At 42.6% G+C, this 19,942-nt stretch overlaps 2 protein-coding genes across 3 annotated transcripts in view; both read left to right on the plus strand.

Moving 5' to 3' along the window:
- Ak5 (adenylate kinase 5) overlaps positions 1-19,942 on the plus strand; it is a 187,408-nt gene that overhangs the window by 108,207 nt on the left and 59,259 nt on the right. For both annotated transcript variants that reach the window (XM_075981057.1, XM_075981058.1), the window contains exon 8: positions 756-832. In XM_075981057.1, the coding sequence (XP_075837172.1) occupies positions 756-832 (77 nt within the window). The remainder of the gene's footprint in view (positions 1-755; positions 833-19,942) is intronic.
- Positions 5,498-6,365, plus strand: LOC142854792 (large ribosomal subunit protein eL8). Its single transcript, XM_075981046.1, has one exon. The coding sequence runs from the start codon at positions 5,517-5,519 to the stop codon at positions 6,315-6,317; it is 801 nt and encodes a 266-aa protein (XP_075837161.1). The 5' UTR covers positions 5,498-5,516; the 3' UTR covers positions 6,318-6,365.

A 19,942-nucleotide genomic window follows, 5' to 3' on the forward strand; every position in this document is an offset into this window, starting at 1 on the left:
ACCCTAAAAACGAGCAACATTATTTCCTGGGCTGGGCCCTGGACTGTGTGAGTAGAGAACGCCAGCTGAGTGGCCAGCAGCAGCGATGTTAATCTTTCTCTGCTCTTGACTACAGATGTGAGTGTCAAGGTGCCTGAGTTCTTGACGTCCCCTCAATTACGGAGTGAAACCTGGAGTTGAATGCCGAGCAATCCCTGTCCTCCTCTGTCTCTTTGTGAAGGCATTTGTCACAGCAAATGAAATGAAGCTAGAACAGAGGCTAAGGCCACCCGTACGTAGGCTTGAGGCAAAAGTCATGGTTTAGAATGGGAAGATCAGTTCTTGTATGCCCAGAAGCTCCTAGAAAGGAACTCTTCTGTTCTGTTCATGGTGCTCCTGGTGTCTCTGTCATAGAACACATCCTGAAGCCATCTCTCCAAAACACTCAAATTCCCTCTCCAACTTCAAGTTCCTGTCTCAGATCCAGTGTCACCTTCACTGATGGTCAGGTTTAGTACCTCACACTTTCTGGTTTCTGAGTCCGGCTGTTGACAAGTTAGGCTCTTCCAGAGCTTGCTCTTCTGAAGGCTGGGACAGGGTCCAGAGTGTCTGTGTCCTCTAACCCCAGCCCAGACACAGAGTGCGGCAGATGGAGGATTGTGTAAGTTGTGTGTGCAGCTAGCGGAGCAATAGGGCAGTGCGGCAGCCTGCTGGGAAACTTGCTGCTTTGGAAACACACAGTCTCCACCAGCTAACTGTGTCTTTCTTAAACTTAGATTCAAGCGACCTTGACCCTTCGATAATGTTTGACCCTGGAGAGATTGTTGACACGGGATCAGATTATGATGACCAGGTCAGTGAACCTCAAAGTATCTTTTTATTCAAATGTGTTTAATTTTAATCTCTGCTTTTAATGAATAAGAAAACGGAAATTTTGACTTTGTGAGATTCTGACAGATCCCTGATAATTCGTTTTGTGTTACGCCATTGTATCCTGCAGCTCCTTCCGCTATGCTTTTCTCTCTCACCTGCCCCCATTTCAGACCCAAAACAGTTTATTAAGGTGGGGACTTATGCTTGAAAATTCCTTGAGATAAAAATAAGTTCACCTTGTCCCTATGGTGGTTAATTTTGTATAGTTTAATGAATGAGTAACTCAAACCTTTGGGCGAAGGATCAGCTGATAGCAAGATCAAAACAGGGGGAGCAATATTCCACAGTCTGGAGTTCCAAGCTGAAAAAAAAAGAAGAGCAGCAGCCTTTATCCCTCCTCCTCCTCCTCTCTCTCTCTCTCTCTCTCTCTCTCTCTCTCTCTCTCTCTCTCTCACACACACACACACACACACACACACAGCTCTCTGCCGCTGTCACCACACCCTGAGAGTATTCCCTCTGCAATGCCTCCACTCTGTGGGTAAAATAAACCTCTCCCCCTTCAGTCACTTCTCTCGACGTCGGTCATAGCAATGAGAAAAGTAATGAATGCACTCTACCTTCCCAGTACTAAACAGAGAACATGGCTGAGCTGTGGCTTCAGAGATCTGCTGTTCTGTATCTAACTCTTTGCAGAGAATGATGCCCAAAGAAAACACGGCCAAGGCGTTCAGTGTTTGTTCCCTTTGAACAGAACTGAAGACATCAATCTGGGTCATTTCCATCCCAGCAAGAACGTTCTCTACTGCTATATTTTAATGACCCAAAATAATTGGCCAGTGATCTGACTCCCTAATTAGGCCTTAGGGTTTTTTTTTAAAGATAATGTCTTAGACTCCATGCCCACTCCTGACAGTGCTTCTCCAAAGGGGTGGAGAGCCAAGTGTGTTCTTGTCATGGTTTCTGCTCCTATTCCAATTAGTTTACGTCACAAGTAAAGCAAACGTGTCTGACTGCTATTCATGTGTGATGACTGACTGTGTATGTGTACTGTGAGTGTATGTGTGTGTGTGTACTATGAGCATGCGTGCACATGTGTATGTGCGTGTATGTGTGTGTGTACTGTGAGCATGCATGTACATGTGTATGTGTGTGTTCATAAATTAAGTTCCTCCCATCACAAAACATGAAAATAGTGACACAATGGTTATCCTGTGTTTAGAGTACCTGGTAATACTTATTAAGCATTTGCCACAGAGAAAACTAAGCTATTGGTCTTGTGTTGACTGTTGTACTAACTTCCCACAGCATCTCCACAGGTAGAATTTTGATTTCTACCTCACAGATAAGAAATTGAGGATAGAGTCATTTGCCCAAGGCCACACAAATAGTTTCACAGTGGAGATGTGGAGCATAGGATGTAGCTTCTTGCCTATAGTATTTTTATTAGCATGTGTTAATTATAAATATTAATGGGTTTCATTGTGTTGTTTTTATGCATGTACGTAATGAATTTTAGTCATAACCACACATTTCCCTCTCGTGACCTCCTCCCATGTCCATTGACTCCACAAACAATTAGTCTCTCTTTTACTTTGATATTTCATTTTTACACTTTGATGACCCAGTGGGTTATATTATGGTAGCTTATAGAAGCATGGGGTCATTTACAAGAATATTTACACTCACCGGTGGCTACAACATTGAAAAAGTGTCTGGCCTCCAGCAACCATTAACTGCCTTCACATTCTCAGAAAGGGGAAGGGCCTTATGAGCTTTCTCCTACTCAAAGCCAGATTGTAGACCAGCCATGTCTTTTGAAGTGCTCACAGCTGCTGAGTCAGGAGAACCACGACCATACCATGCATAGAAGATGGAGCTCTGCATCACCCCCTCCTCACCCTGGTATTCTTTCCGCTCTGTCTTCCATGATGTCCACGGGCCTTGGAGAGGGAGGGTGCTGTAGATGTCTAATTGTAGCACACATTTTTAAATCCATAGCGCATTATCTCCCGTCCAACCCTGGGAAGACAGACCAGGGTATAGTGTTGGCGCCTCTTCAGTTGCTGACCCATAAGGCCTCAGCCAAGGCAAATGGCCACTACTCACAGGGAGAATCTGAAGTTATAGACAGCCACAGCAAGAAAGCCCGGCAACAAGTGAGGGGCTTCACACCCCAAGAGCTAGCGATAATGGAAAACACTGGAAGAAATCTTAGATAGGAATATTTTATACATTCAAAAAAAAAAAAGAAGGAAGAATAGGCACCATGAAGCAACTATAAGGAAGGATGGAAAGAGAAAGGAAAAAATTAATATCATAAGTGTGATAGTTGGTTATCAGCTTAACGGGATCTGGAGTTATTTAAGAGCCATGCCTTCAGGCACACCCGTGAGAGATTAAACTGGACCCTGGGTGTGCCTATGAGGGCTATTCTTTATTAGTTCATTGTGAAGGGAAGCCCCACCATGGAGAAGGCTGGCACTATTCCCAGACCTTGGATCCTGGACTGCATAAGAGGAGAAAGCTGGCTGAACATGCATGCATATCCTCCTCTCTACGTTTTGACTGTAGACGCACTGTGACCTGCTCCTGTCGCCCGGTTCTCATGCTCTGATGGCAGCACCCTTGAGCTGTGAGCCAAGATAAACCCTCCTCCCTCAGCTCACTCTTGTCAGATATGGTTGCAGCAACGAGACAAATAACTAATGCACTGGGCTCAAAATACAATTGCTACTAAAACAAAAATTCCATTAACAGTTTGGAAAGTCGGCTGAACACAACTAAAAAAAAAATTATGGTGCAGATCAAACTCCCTTAAAATAAAACAGAAATCTGAGCAGCTGTCTAGTATGAGGAAGAACTCAGCAGAAACCAAGGACAGAAGGAACCAACAAATATATCCTGAGCTTTCCAGAAGAAAAGAATGAAGAAGTAACAAGGGCTGTGCTTTAACAGACAAGGGTTGAGAATTTTATAGACATGAAAAGGACACATATTCAGATTGAAAGAGCACACCCAGTCCAAAAAAAAAAAGGAATTGAAAAAGAATTTAAAAATCCAATCTCCACTAGTCTCTTTTCATGCAGTCATTGGGTGAATGTTGAGTTCTACATTCCAAGTTCTTGTAATATAGTTGGCTGCATGAGGATGCTTGCTCAGGGAGCTCGCATCTGTCAGGGACGACACCCGGTGAACAGCAAGCCCAGTGTGTTAGTAAATTCTCTAGGTTTACCAGATGCCATAAGCAAAGGGAGAGTTGAGCAGGGGAAGGGGAGTTAGAGACCCTGGGGGCAGGGCCGAGCACAGCATTCAATAGAATGCTCAACTAACTGGATGACTTCAGCAAAGAGGGGAGATTTTGTGAGGGCAACGCACAGAACAGGGTGTCAGAGCGCACGCGATGAAAGCAAGTCCTTCAGCGGGACAAGGCCCTGCCTACAAAATCACAGCGGTCTGGCAGAAGCAGGTTAAATAGTGCGCTTGGACTTGCTGTCTGAACCGCGCTGTGAAGCTGGTGCCATGTCCTGTGATTCACGATACGTTATACCCCATCCTTACAGTAGCTCAGAAAAGCAGCTCTGCCCCTCCCCAACTACAGCTGAGGAAACCGGAGGTGCGCGATTTCCAGGACCACTCAGCCAACAGGCTATGGTCAGACATCAAGCTTTGATATTCCAGGCACCAAAATCTGCTTCTCCTTTCTAAAGGAGCCACGATCAAGGTTCCTGAAATCTATTGGCAATTCCAGATGCCAATTTTTAGTTATTTTTCTTGACCTTGGTGCATTGGACACTGTAAAATTCACCTAATTTTCTTTTTAAAGAACCAGGTAGCAAATGTCTTGGGTCTTGCTGGCCATCTGGCCTCTGCTGCAGTGACTCAGACCAGAAAGGCTTCAACAACATAAAAGCAAATGAACACCACAGAAGGCCAATGCGGCAGTGTTTGTGGGGAGTGGATGCTGAGCTCCACCTAATTCTCATGGGAGTCAAACTGAAGGTGGAGACTCAAGTTAGTGTTTCATCGATGTCTTCATTTCTTTAGCTCGAGCATCTGCTGAAAGACAAAGTATGACTTGGTTGTTATTGAAGTAAAATATGTACTATTCTTAAAAACAATAGCAGCAACAACAAAGAAGCCTGCTTCATCTGAGAGGCTGACAGAAGAAGGCAGCCAGATGGATTTGACCGAGGGTGGGTCACGCGCTGCTGATCTCTACTATGAACCACTCCTTGGCTCTTGATAACCTCCTCTCTGTCAGTGTCTGACGTTCCTTGACCTTCGTTCCTTCACTTCTTTCAGGTGGTTTTATCCCTAGGAATAGATGTGACTGTTTTATTTTACTGGCTTGGAAGCTGAGGCACAGAGAAATTAGGCAGTTAATGCAAGGTTACAACAGTCGACAAAAGTCAAGATGTGGAAGAAGAGTCAGGAACAATAGGCTGAGCTGTGCTAAGACACTTAATCAATAAAAATCCAGTTGCCTTCTTCCCAGATGGTCTTTTATGCATGACTTCCAAAGAGCTCATGGATGTCTGAGGGCCTAGGGGACTTGAGGAATGAACTTTAGCCAAATATGAACTCACCATGTATTTGGTAGCAATCAGTGACTCTATGAGATGATTCAAAGAAGATACAGCTCTCTCCTCCAGCCCGGCAAGATGCCCAAGGGAAAGAAGGCCAAGGGGAAGAAGGTGGCCCCGGCCCCCGCCGTCGTGAAGAAGCAGGAGGCGAAGAAGGTGGTGAATCCTTTGTTTGAGAAGAGACCTAAGAACTTCGGCATTGGGCAGGACATCCAGCCCAAGAGAGATCTCACGCGCTTCGTCAAATGGCCCCGCTACATTAGGCTGCAGCGGCAGAGGGCCATCCTCTATAAGCGGCTCAAAGTTCCTCCAGCCATTAACCAGTTCACCCAGGCCCTGGACCGGCAAACAGCTACCCAGTTGCTTAAACTTGCCCACAAGTACAGGCCAGAGACCAAGCAGGAAAAGAAGCAGAGGCTGCTGGCCCGTGCTGAGAAGAAAGCTGCCGGCAAAGGGGATGTCCCGACTAAGAGACCACCTGTCCTTCGAGCGGGCGTCAATACAGTCACCACTTTGGTAGAGAACAAGAAGGCTCAGCTGGTGGTGATTGCCCACGACGTAGACCCCATTGAGCTGGTGGTCTTCCTGCCTGCTCTCTGTCGCAAGATGGGGGTCCCCTACTGCATCATCAAGGGAAAGGCCAGGCTGGGGCGGCTGGTCCATAGGAAGACGTGCACCACTGTTGCCTTCACACAGGTTAACTCGGAAGACAAGGGTGCTCTGGCCAAGCTGGTGGAAGCTATTAGGACCAATTACAACGACAGATATGATGAGATCCGCCGCCACTGGGGAGGCAACGTCCTGGGTCCTAAATCTGTGGCTCGAATTGCCAAGCTGGAAAAGGCAAAGGCCAAAGAACTCGCCACTAAACTGGGTTAAATGTACTGCTGAGTTTTCTGTACATAAATATAATTATAAAAAAAAAAAGAAGATACAAAAAGGATCATCTGTGTGTCCAGGGAGGTCCGTGAGCCCCAGTCATACGGGACAGCAAGGCTCCTGGTCTTAGCCTAAGGCTCCAGCCCCACAGCCCCCTATTCCCTACTCACTCAGTTTTCATTTCCTTGGCAAACTACACTGATCCATTCCTCAAGTACGTGCCCAGCTTCCTGTCTGTGTCCCCTTCCACTTGACCGCATACCCTCTCCTCTCAGAAGGTTGGCTTCACCCCCAGCCCCTTGGTGAACCTACCCACCAAATAGCACTGTTTGGGCCAACATCTCCCATGTGCGTCTTTAGCTCACCACATCCAAAACCATCGTCCCCCACAAAACCTGCCCTTCCTTCTGTTTTCTCTATTTCTGGGAAGGATACCACCATTCCCCCAGCTGCCCAAGACAGAAACCAAGGTGCTTCCTAGTCTCTCTCCTTTCCCTCCCTCCCACCTCGATTCAGCCAGGTAGGTAATCAAATGTGCTATGCAGCAATGATTCCTGTCCTCTCAGTCCCACTGTCCCTGCTTGAGCAACTTCTCTGTCCTCCTGCCTGACACCGCTAACCAGTCTTTCTGCTCCAGTCCTCGTACCACACGAAATGATCGCTATGGAAGGAAACTAACCATGGCGGTCTGCTCTTTTAAACCCCTCCAGACTCTTCCCTTAACTCAAAATTGCTTAATGCAACCATGGGGATTGTGAATGAGAATTGGGCTCCTTCATTGCTCTCCAAGCTCATCCTGTGACTGGTCCGGCCACACCAAGGTATTCGCAGTCATCACTGGGCAGAGTTCTCCTTGGCAATCTCTCCCCTTCATAGAGAAGCTTCCCCAGCCCCATCACCTTGAGAGCCCTGATTGTGGCCATAATGGCCAGGCTCCTGGAGGAAGCCCTTCGCTTACTAACATGCCCGGTCAGCCAGATGTGGTGGTGCACACCTATAATTCCAGCAAGAGAGGCAGGTGGAGCTCTATGAGTTCGAGGCCGGCCTGGTCTACAGAGTGATTTCAGGTCCAACTGAACTATGTAGTGAGACCCTTTCTCCAAAAGAAAAAAAGTAACAATCATGGTTCGTTAATCTCTTTCAGGGTCCTGTGATACCTTAAGTCATAATATTTGTTTGCCTGTTGTAAAACATGGGGTGCCTTCTGTCACCAGTGGCGCCTGCCACACAACACGTGCTCCACAAATGGGAGCAGTGGAGCACTGGGGAGTGAGTTCTAGAACCTTGTTCCTTTTGTTAAATCTGATGCAGTTCTCGGCTCTGCGGCTCCAGTTGCAGAACACATAGAATGCCAGAATATTTGCAGTTCACTTTCCAGTAAGCTTTTACTCTGACACCCCGGCCACCTATGATCAGCTGAAGTCAGTGCCCTAGGGTGAGCAGCAGAGCCTCTTGGGAAATGATTGGCTTCACCATTGATCTTGATTCCGTGCCTCTAAGTACAGCCCACAGCCTTCCAGAGAAAATATCAAGACACCGTGCCATTCCCAAGCACACAGGCTTTCTTAAATACATCTTGTGCTCGAAACATCTCCATTAATCTCCCTGTGACCTCACTGTTGTCTGTAGGGGGAGGCATGTTTTTACTGGAGCAAAAGAAAATTGTGGAAGCAAAACCAGGAAACAAATGTAAATCCGTATTCATTGGGCATTTCAGAAAGGCTAAACATTATAGAGAATGAACCTGGATGCATCATTTACCCACTTCAGAGTTAAGAAATCAAACTGCAAACAGCTAGAAGGCAGCTGTATGCACCGCTGCACCATGAGCACCGCACCACGCACACAAAACACTTCAGATGGCAGAAGACCTCTGCGTATCACTTCCTGGTCCCAGCCTCTGGAGGCACCCACTGCTCTCAGTGCAGAGTTGATCAGTCCTACACCTGTCTTCCTATTTCCACTGCATCTGTAATGCCAGAACCAGGGGTGCAGGAACTTCATCTCTTATCAGTGATACCTAAAACACCTGGTGCGTGGCAGGCAAGCATACAGAAACCATTTCTTGGCTGTGAAATAATGTGTTCCTAAGCCTCGTAAGTGTTGTTTTCATTATCTATTCAATCTCTTATAAGTGCCTATGTCATCCCTATCCCATGCAACTTGATGCTTTTCTTCAGTCTGTGTTGATAGTGCAGATTGCTAGGTGCATTTTGACTGTGTGGTAACATAACTACATGAAATTACAACACAGCTTGGTTATCACTTATTCCCGTGGTGGGTAAAGTCTCAACTTGGTACTGTCACCAAATCATTCACAGAGATAGAATCAAAGAAAGGACTCAAAAACTAAGCCATCATAGCCACAACTTCCTAATTTTTAACAAAAAGTGTCAATAACACATGTTGGGGGAAAAGGTGGTTTCCTTGACAGTGGTGGAAAAACTGACTATATACATACAGAAGAATAAAACTGACTCATATCTCGTACCACACACAAAAAGCTATTACCATGGGCTCAAAGATCTTCATATAAAACCTGAAACTTTAAAATTGTTAGAGAAAACAGACTGAATATATCAAAATATATCTATTTTGACAAAACCTTTCTGGAAAGGACTTTGACAACACAAAGACACAAGGGCTGACAAGTGGGAGAAGCATCAAGGGTAGGAAGGGAGATCAGCTGTGCCTTGGGCAAGCTAGGCTGCCAGGAAAAGCCTCAACAGCATGGCAGGCAGGCCAGACCACCTAGAGACAACTCCGCAGCCCAGCGGGCCATGGCAACAGCAGTGGCCTCCAGAAATTGTCTGACTGCAGGAACCGCAGCTTCATCCCTGCCTGCACCTGGGGGAGCAACCATCAGAGCTGTAGCCACAGCTGCACCCGGAGGAGCGACAATTGGACCCTTGGGCCCATAGGCACCTGAAGGAATGATCACTGAAGGCTCTGCCCTGCTTACATCTGAATGAACACTCAACACAGCCACAGCCCCCAAATACACCAACTGGAGGAAAATCTTCTGAAACACAGGCTCTGCCTGTTCCAATTGGAGGGAGAGCTGGGTAGACAAAAGAGTAAGAATAGTACACTCAACAACATGAAGAGCAATATAGAGTTGGTTCTTCAAGAAAATCAACAAAATAGACTAACCTTTATCCAAACTAACCAAAAGGCAGAGAGAAAATATCCAAATTACCAAATTCAGAAATGAAAAGGGGTTGATTAGATTTTTACGGGGGGGCACTGAGATGAACAGAGAATTCTCAATGGAAGAAGTTCAAATGGCCAAAAGACACTTAAGGTCATGCTCAACTTCCTTAGCGATCAGGGAAATGCAAATCAAGACAACTTTAAGATACCATCTTACACCTGTCAGAATGGCTAAAATCAAAAACACCAATGATAGCCTTTGCTGGAGAGGTTGTGGAGTCAGGGGTACACTCATCCATTGCTGGTGGGAATGCAAACTTGTGCAACCACTTTGGAAAGCAGTGTGGCAGTTTCTCAGGAAATTCGGGATCAACCTACCCCTGGACCCACCAATACCACTCTTGGGAATATACCCAAGAGAGGCCTTATCATACAACAAAAGTATATGCTCTACTATGTTCATAGCAGCATTGTTTGTAATAGTCAGAACCTGGAAACAACCTAGATGCCCTTCAATGGAAGAATGGATGAAGAAAGTATGGAATATATACATATTAGAGTACTACTCAGCAGTAAAATACAAGGACTTCTTGAATTTTGCATACAAATGGATGGAAATAGAAAACACTATCCTGAGTGAGGTAAGCCAGACCCAAAAAGAGGAACATGGTATGTACTCACTCATATTTGGTTTCTAGCCATAAACAAATGACATTGAGCCTATAATTAGTGATCCTAGAGAAGCTAAATAAGGAGAACCCAAAGAAAAACATATAGGCATCCTCCTGAATATTAACCCTCATCAGGCAATGAAAGGAGACAGAGACAGAGACCCAATTTGGAGCACTGGACAGAAATCTCAAGGTCCAAATCAGGAGCAGAGAGAGAGTACGAGCATGGAACTCAGGACCACGGGGGGTGCACCCACACACTGAGAGAATGGGGATGTTCTATCGGGAACTCACCAAGGCCAGCTGGCCTGGGTCTGAAAAAACCTGGGATAAAACCGGACTCACTGAACAAAGCGGACAATGAGGACTACTGAGAACTCAAGAACAATGGCAGTGGGTTTTTGATCTTACTGCACGTACTGGCTTTGTGGGAGCCTAGGCAGTTTGGATGCTCACCTTACTAGACCTGGATGGAGGTGGGTGGTCCTTGGACTTCCCACTGGGCAGGGAACCCTGATAGCTCTATGGGCAGACAAGGGAGGGGAACTTGATTGGGGGAGGGGGAGGGAAATGGGAGGAGGTGGCAGGGAAGAGACAGAAATCTTTAATAAATAAATAAACGGGAAAAAAAAAGAAATGAAAAGGGGGACATAACAACAGCCTGGAAGAAATCCAAAGAATCATCAAGTCTTAGTTCAAAAACCTATACTCCACAAAATTGAAAGGTTAAAGGAAATGGACAATTTTCTGGATAATTACCACATGCCAAAATTAAACCAAGACCAGATAAGCAAAGAAAATAGACATATAACTGCTAAGGAAATAGACCAGTCATAAAAAGTCTCCCAACCAATAAAACCCCAGGGCCAGCTGGTTTCAGTACAGAATTCTACCAGAATTTCAAAGAAGAACTAATAGCAATACTTCTCAAATTGTTCCACACTATAGAAACTGAAGGAGCATTGCCAAACGCTTTTTACAAGGCTACAGTTACCCTGATATTCAAACCACACAAAGACACAACTAAGAAAGATAATTACAGGCCAATCTCCCTCAAGAACATTAATGCAAAAACACTCAATAAAATATAAGTTGAATTCAAGAATACATCAGAAAAATCAACTACCATGACCAAGTAGGCTTCATCTCAGAGATGCAGGGAACATCTGTCAATGTAATCTGTCATATAAAAAAACTGAAAGAAAAAAGCCACATGATTAGATGCTGAAAAACCCTTTGACAAAATTCAAACTCTTTATGATAAAAATCTTGGAGAGAGCAGGGATACAAGGAACATACTGAAACATAATAAACGCCATATACATCAAACCAATAGCAGACAGCAATGGAGAGAAACTGAAAGTGATCCTACTGAAATCAGGAACAAAACAAGGTTGTCCACTCTTGAAATTCTACCTAGAGCAATAAGTCAACGAAGAAGATCAAGGGGATACAAATTGGAAAAGAAGATGAAGTCAAGCTTTTGCTATTTGCTGATAATATGATAGTATACCTAAGTGATTCCAAAAATTCTACCAAGGAACAGCTACAAATGATAAAGACCTTCAGTATTGTAACAGGATACAAGATTAACTAAAAAAAAAAATATTGGTTCTCCTATATACAGGTGATAAATGGGCTAAATAAGAAATCAGAGAAACATCACCCTTCACAATAGCCACAATAGCATAAAATATCTCGAAGTAACTCTAACCAAACAAGTAGAAGACTTGTATGACAAGAACTTTAAATCTTTGAAGAAAGAAATTGAAGATGACACCAGAAAGTGGAAAGATCTTCTATTCTCTTGAGTAGGTAGAATTAACATAGTAAAAATGGCAATCTTACCAAAAGCAAAAACTACAAATTCAATGCAATGCCCAGCAAAATCCCAGCAAAATTCTTCACAGACCTCGAAAGAATAGTACTTAACTTCATATGGAAAAGCAAAAAAACCAGGATAGCCAAAACAATCCGGTATGATAAAAGAATTTCTTGAGGCATCACAATCCCTGACTTCAAACTCTCCTACAGAGCTACAGCACTGAAAAACAGTCAGTTTGGCATAAAAACAAACAGAAAGACATTGAATCAAAGACATATATAATATAAATATAAAACAGGAAGAGCTGCTGTCTGGGCACTGGGTCCCAATCCTCGGGGCACCCAAGCGGATGGGAGTTCCTTTGCTTCTATGGCCTGCCTGCACTAAGCAGGGTAGGCGCTTTGTTTGCGAGCTGCCCAACCAGCACCGGAGACCTGATCTCTCGGCGCCAGGGGACCCAGCGTTGGGGTGAGTTTCTGGCCCGCAGCGCCAGCCTGGGACGGGGAGCTCAGAGGTTCCTTGGCCCCCTATCCTTCTTGGGCTCTCTGCAGGGCCTCTACTCCCTGGATACTGCCTCTTTCTTCCTAGCCCACCCAGTTTCCATCCAGAACCCTCCCCACTTCGGCCCCACCGCCCTCTTTCAAACATAATATCACCCAGCCCAGCCTGTCTGGGCACTGGGTCCCAATCCTCGGAGCACCCAAGAAGGCTGGAGTTCCTTTGTTTCTATGGCCTGCCTGCACCAAGCAGGGTAGGTGCTTTGTTTGCGAGCTGCACAACCAGCACGGAGGCCTGATCTCTCGGCGCCAGGAGAGCCAGCGTTGGGCATGGAGACCTGATCTCTCGGCACCAGGAGAGCCAACATTGGGGAGAGCCAGCGTTGGGTAGGCAAAGAGACCTGATCCAGTAAAAGAAGATCCATAAGGGAGCATTTGGAAGAAGAGATGGGCAGACGCCAAGGCAAGAATTCGCCCAACAAGCTGAAAAGCAACATGAAGCCACCAGAAACCAGCGACCTCACAACGGGAGGACATGAACACCTTAATCAAGAAGAAGTAGAAAAGATTGACTTCATGAAAGTGATTGACGCCCTTAAACAGCATGTAAAAAACGCCCTTATAGAAATGGATGAGAATATAACAGAAAGTTTGAAGAATTGAATAAATCAGTGAATGATACCCTAGAAAACCAAGGAAAAACAATCAAACAGATAATGGAAACAGTTCAAGACTTGAAAACTGAAATGGAGGCAAAGAAGAAAACACAAACAGAGGGCCGGCTGGACATGGAAAATTTAAGTAAACAAACAGAGTCTACAGAAACAAGCATAATCAACAGAATACAAGAGTTAGATGAAAGAATCTCAGATTCTGAAGATACCATAGAGAAAATAAACACACTGATCAAAGAAAACAGCAAGTCCAACAAACTCTCATCATAAAACATTCAGGAAATATGGGACACAATAAAAAGACCAAACCTAAGAATAATAGGAGTAGAAGAAGGAGAAGAAGTGCAGCTCAATGGTCCAGAAAATATATTTAATAAAATTATAGAAGAAAACTTTCCCAACCTAAAGAAAGATATACCTATGAAGGTTCAAGAAGCATACAGAACACAGAATAGGCTGGATCAAAAAAAATCCCCTCGCCATATAATTATCAAAACACAAAGCATACAGAATAAGGAAAGAATATTAGGAGCTGCAAAGGAAAAAGGCCAAATTACTTATAAAGGTAAACCTATCAGACTTACACCTGACTTCTCCATGGAAACCATGAAAGCCAGAAGGTCCTGGATAGATGTACTGCAGAAACTGAGAGACCATGGATTCCAGGCCAGATTACTATACCCAGCCAAGCTTTCGTTCACTATAAATGGAGAAAATAAAATTTTCCAGGATAAAAACAAATTTAAACAATACACAGCCACAAATCCAGCTTTACAGAAAGTAATAGAAGGAAAATCACTAACCAAGGAGTCCAACAATGACCACAATAACTCAGACATCTAGAGACCCTTCACCAACAAAAATCAAAGAAGGGAAACACACAAACTCTAAGACTAAAAAAGTGACCGGAGTTAACAACCACTGGTCATTAATATCACTTAATGTCAATGGACTCAACTCACCTATAAAAAGGCACAGGCTAAGAGATTGGATAAAAAAACAGAATCCAACATTCTGCTGTTTACAAGAAACACACCTCAACCACAAAGACAGGCACCTACTCAGAGTAAAGGGCTGGGAAAAGGCTTATCAAGCAAAAGGACCTAAGAAACAAGCAGGTGTGGCCATACTAATCTCTAACAAAGTTGACTTCAAACTTAAATCAATCAGAAGAGATGGAGAGGGGCATATTATACTCATAACAGGAACAGCTCATCAGGATGAAGTCTCAATCCTGAACATCTATGCCCCTAATATAAAAGCACCCACGTACATAAAAGAAACATTGCTAAAACTCAAGGCAGCCATCAAACCGCACACACTAATAGTAGGAGACTTCAACACTCCTCTCTCACCAATGGACAGGTCAATCAGACAGAAACCTAACAGAGAAATAAGAGAATTAATGAAGGTAATGAATCAAATGGACTTAACAGACATCTATAGAACATTCCACCCAAATAGGAAAGAATATACCTTCTTCTCTGCAGCTCATGGAACTTTCTCAATAATCGACCACATAGTTGGTAACAAAGCAAACATCCACAATTATAAAAAAATATTAGTAACCACCTGTGTCTTATCAGATCACCATGGATTAAAGTTAGAATTCAACAACAATGCTACCCCCAGAAAGCCTACAAATTCATGGAAACTGAACAGTCAACTACTGAACCATACCTGGATTAAGGAAGAAATAAAAAAAGTCTTCTTGGAATTCAATGAAAATAAAGAAGCAACATACTCAAACTTATGGGACACTATGAAAGCAGTCCTAAGAGGAAAGTTCATAGCACTAAGTGCCCACTTAAAGAAAACAGAGAAAGCTCACATTGGAGACTTAACAGCCCACCTGAAAGCTCTAGAAAAAAAAAGAAGCAGACTCACCTAGGAGGAGTAGAAGACTGGAAATAATCAAACTGAGGGCTGAAATCAACAAAATAGAAACACAGAAAACAATACAAAGGATCAATGAAACAAAAAGCTGGTTCCTGGAGAAAATAAACAAGATTGACAAACCCCTATCCAACTAATCAAACAGCAGAGAGCGAATTTGCAAATTAATAAGATCAGAAATGAAAAGAGGGACATAACCACAGACACAGAGGAAATTCAGAGAATCATTAGAGCTTACTACAAAAGCCTATATGCCACAAAACTGGAAAATGTAAAGGAAATGGACACTTTTTTAGATAAATACCATATACCAAAGTTAAACCAGGACCAGGTGAACAATCTAAATAGACCTGTTAGTCGCGAAGAATTAGAAGAGATTATCAAAAACCTCCCTACCAAAAAAAGCCCAGGACCAGATGGTTTCAATGCGGAATTCTACCAGAACTTCCAAGAAGACCTAGTACCTATACTCCTTAATGTATTTCACAATATAGAAACAGAAGAGGCATTGCCAAATTCCTTTTATGAAGCTACAGTTACTCTGATACCAAAACCGCACAAAGACTCAACCAAGAAAGAGAATTATAGACCAATCTCACTCATGAACATCGATGCAAAAATCCTCAACAAAATACTAGCAAACCGAATCCAAGAACACATCAGAAAAATTATCCATTATGATCAAGTAGGCTTCATCCCAGGGATGCAGGGCTGGTTTAACATATGAAAATCTATCAATGTAATCCATCATATAAATAAACTGAAAGAAAAAAACCATATGATCATTTCATTAGATGCTGAAAAAGCACTTGACAAAATTCAACATCCCTTTATGATAAAAGTATTGGAGAGATTAGGGATACAAGGGTCATACCTAAATATAATAAAAGCTATATACAGCAAGCCGACAGCTAACATCAAATTAAACGGAGAGAAACTCAAAGCCATCCCACTAAACTCAGGAACATGACAAGGCTGTCCACTCTCGCCATACCTCTTCAATATAGTGCTTGAAGTTCTAGCAATAGCAATAAGACAACATAAGGGGATCAAGAGGATTCGAATTGGAAAGGAAGAAGTGAAACTCTCGTTATTTGCAGATGATATGATAGTGTACATAAGCGACCCCCAAAACTCCACCAAAGAACTTTTACAGCTGATAAACACCTTTAGTAATGTGGCAGGATACAAGATCAACTCCAAAAAATCAGTCGCCCTCTTATACACAAAGGATATGGAAGCAGAGAGGGAAATCAGAGAAGCTTCACCTTTCACGATAGCCACAAACAGCATAAAATATCTTGGGGTAACTCTAACCAAGGAAGTGAAAGATCTATTTGACAAGAACTTTAAGGCATTGAAGAAAGAAATTGAGGAGTATACCAGAAAATGGAAGGACCTCCCTTGCTCTTGGATTGGGAGGATCAACATAGTAAAAAAATGGCAATTCTACCAAAGGCAATTTATAGATTCAATGCAATCTGAAGGCGTAAGTCACAAACAATGCCACACCAACTTGGGATTATGATTAATAGGGTGATATTTATTTAAAGGGGAAAAAACTTACAGATCACTGTCAGCCCTCTGCGTAACCAGGAAGGAAGTCAAGTCACCGGCGGAGCAGGAAGTGAAGAGAGAGAGGAGAGGGAAGTGGCCGCTTTTTTAAAGGGAGAGAGACCACGCCCCAAGGGGCTGGTATCTCAGCGGCGATAGGCTGGAGGAGTGGGAGGACCTCCCGTAACACCTCCCCCTTTTGTTTAAATAAGAGAGTTCTAAACCTACTATGAAATTATATACAATAAGTACAAATATCCTATTCTAACTAGCTTAGGTCTTGTATAATAAATAACTTGGCCAAGTCATGAGAGAAAAGTAACTACATCTATATAGTCTTCAACCCCATCGAAGATCCGAGAAGGGAAATAATGTTACCTGGTTAATTAGGAAGTTCAGTAAAACAACTTCCAAAACATGCAACAAATCACAGAGACAACTAGCTACCTAGGCAATCACCCAAAGTCACATTAGCAGTGTTGAAGCAACCAACTTTGGCTAAGGCCTAACATAACTGACACACCATTTTCAAAGGCAAGCAACTTTTCAAAACTATCTTACCCTGTCTTGGCAGGATAAGACAGCCCTGTTTTATCCATTGATGCATGCTCTGTATCTTTGTCAGTGGTTGAGGTATGGGCATTTCTTTGCCCCAAGGCCAGTTCTGCCAAAAGGAAAGGCTCCAGGTGGAGTGTCTTTGGTGCTCAACATTCTCTCGGGAATAGAGTGGTGTTGCCAGGAGCAATTGTGTCTCACTACCACAAAACTCTGAGTTAGATTAAAGGCCATTTTCTACAGCTCTTTGAAGAAGTTGAAGACTATCTATCTATACTGAGTATAATCTCTATATATCTAAAGAACCTGATTAGTCTAATTATAAATGACAAACTTAGATGACTATTAGTCTATATAATTCTCAATATCTATCTAACTTAAAGATTAAGACAATAAACAACTGTGAAACAAATGAGGACAATGACCTCCAAATATAAACAATGTACAAATATACATTGCAGTAGGTAAATATATATCAATACACAAACATTATATAAGTATCTTAATCAGAGGTAGAAATGTACACAGCAATATGGTAAATATATACAATACAATATATGTCAATACATAAAAATGTTTTAAACAAGGTAGAAACATGCATGCATACAATAGTCAATATAATTTAACTTTGTATCAATATACAAGAATCTATACCAATATATTTGTCTAAAAACAGTAACTCACAATTACAAATCTATTATCCCATCATCCCTCTTTTTTTTTTTTTTTTTTTTTTTTTCAAAATGATCCCTGAGCTTATAAAATTCCTCCCCCAACCCTCAATCGTATACTAATTATAATCAACCCCTAAATGATGTCCCTAAACCCAAGGGCAAACTTTACTGGGAGAGGGGACGTCGTCCTCTAGAATTACTTCCAGCTGTCATGGGGGTGACGTTCTTTCTGGGGGATCCTGTGAAAGTAAAATGATGGTTAAATTTCAAGATCAATGTCTTTTAAAATTGCCAATAGTCTCTGAGTATTTTGTGCAGGTCTGGCCAAAATGTTGTATAAGATGTGCACCATTTCAGCTAACCAAGTTGGAACTGTCTTGTGCAGCTGGTACCCAAAGCAGGTCTTGTTGTAGCGCTATCAGTATCATGACGTCATATCAACCAGGTGGAGTTGTTGTTATGGGGCCCCATCTTCTTCCTGGAAACTTCAAATGTCACTTCAGGAAAAACTCATTGTTCATTATGAAAAACTTAAGCATTAATCATATAGACATATATATATATTCAATGAAAGACATGATAGATATATTCAATGAAAAGTATGATAGATATGAAGAAAAGCAAAGATGTTTTCTAAACTCATATTTCTTTCTGTCCCACATCATGGCTCTTGACATGAGACAGAAACTCCAGAAACTCTGGGTTTTTCTCTTACTAACAGGCTTGGAATTGGAGAGGGACTGAGCCAGAGTCCAACTTCAAAACCAGCTTTATAAATTTAGAAATATGGTTTAATATTACTTACACAACCCATTCAGTTTTCTTGATATTTCCTATCGGGCAGGTATTTTTCCATCTGTCAGTATCCAAACATCCAGGGTCCCTTGAATTTCTCAAAGATGAGTGTTTTCCTGTGGAGATAAGAACAGAACCCTGCCCCCATTCTATATGTTTTTCTTACCACCTGTATGAATATAATCATTGTGGATGAGTTGTCATTTCTCCTTTCCAAGAGGTTTCTCTTCTTCAAATCGAAACTTTATTAATTTTGATGGTATCCACAATTTTTCTTCTCCTGTGGAAACAAGAGCAAAACCCCTTCCCCAACGTAGCACATCTCCTGGCTTCCACTGAGAGGTCAGCACATCTTTGAAATAAATCGGTTGATTTAGTTCAGCAGACTTTTCCATTATCCAATGTCTCTCTGCTGCTGTCGTTCCTTTCTCATTAGCGTTAAGAAAATTCAAGGTTAATAAAGCATTATGTAATCTATTTCTGGGGGTATTTTCGGTCCCTTTCTGTTTGTTCAGCATATCCTTTATAGTACGATTTGATCTTTCTATAACTGCCTGACCTGTAGGATTATTTGGTATACCTGTAATGTGTTTTATATTATAATAATCAAAAAAGCGTTTCATTTTCTTAGATACATATGCTGGACCATTATCTGTCTTTATTTGCGCAGGTATACCCATGATGGCCATAACTTCCAATAAATGTGTGATTACTGAATCAGCCTTTTCTGAGCTCAGGGCAGTAGCCCATTGAAAACCTGAATACGTGTCTATGGTGTGGTGTACATATTTTAATTTACCAAATTCTATAAAGTGGAACACATCCATCTGCCAGATTTCATTTCTCTTAGTGCCCTTTGGGTTACTCCCTGCAGGCAACGGTGTTTGATTATAGAAAGAACAAGTAGGACATCTCTTTATAATGTCCTTAGCTTGTTGCCAAGTAATGGAAAATTCTTTCTTTAGGCCTTTACTATTGACATGATGCTTCTTATGAAATTCTGAGGCCTGCAACACACTTCCAATCAATAATTGATCAACCTCAGCGTTGCCTTGGGCTAGAGGACCAGGCAGACCTGTATGGGACCGGATGTGTGTTATGTACATCGGACAAAGCCTGTTCCTGATTATGTCTTGTACCTGGATAAACAATGAAGTCAACTCTGTGTCATCTGGTATAAATTCAGCGGTTTCAATATGCAAGATAACTCTTTCTGCATATTGTGAATCTGTAACTATATTAAGAGGTTCTTTAAAATCCCTTAGCACCATAAGAATGGCATATAACTCTGCCTTCTGGACAGAATTATAAGGGCTTTGTTCCACCTTACT

This window comes from Microtus pennsylvanicus, chromosome 7 (genome assembly GCF_037038515.1).
Source record: "Microtus pennsylvanicus isolate mMicPen1 chromosome 7, mMicPen1.hap1, whole genome shotgun sequence".
NCBI lineage: Eukaryota > Metazoa > Chordata > Mammalia > Rodentia > Cricetidae > Microtus > Microtus pennsylvanicus.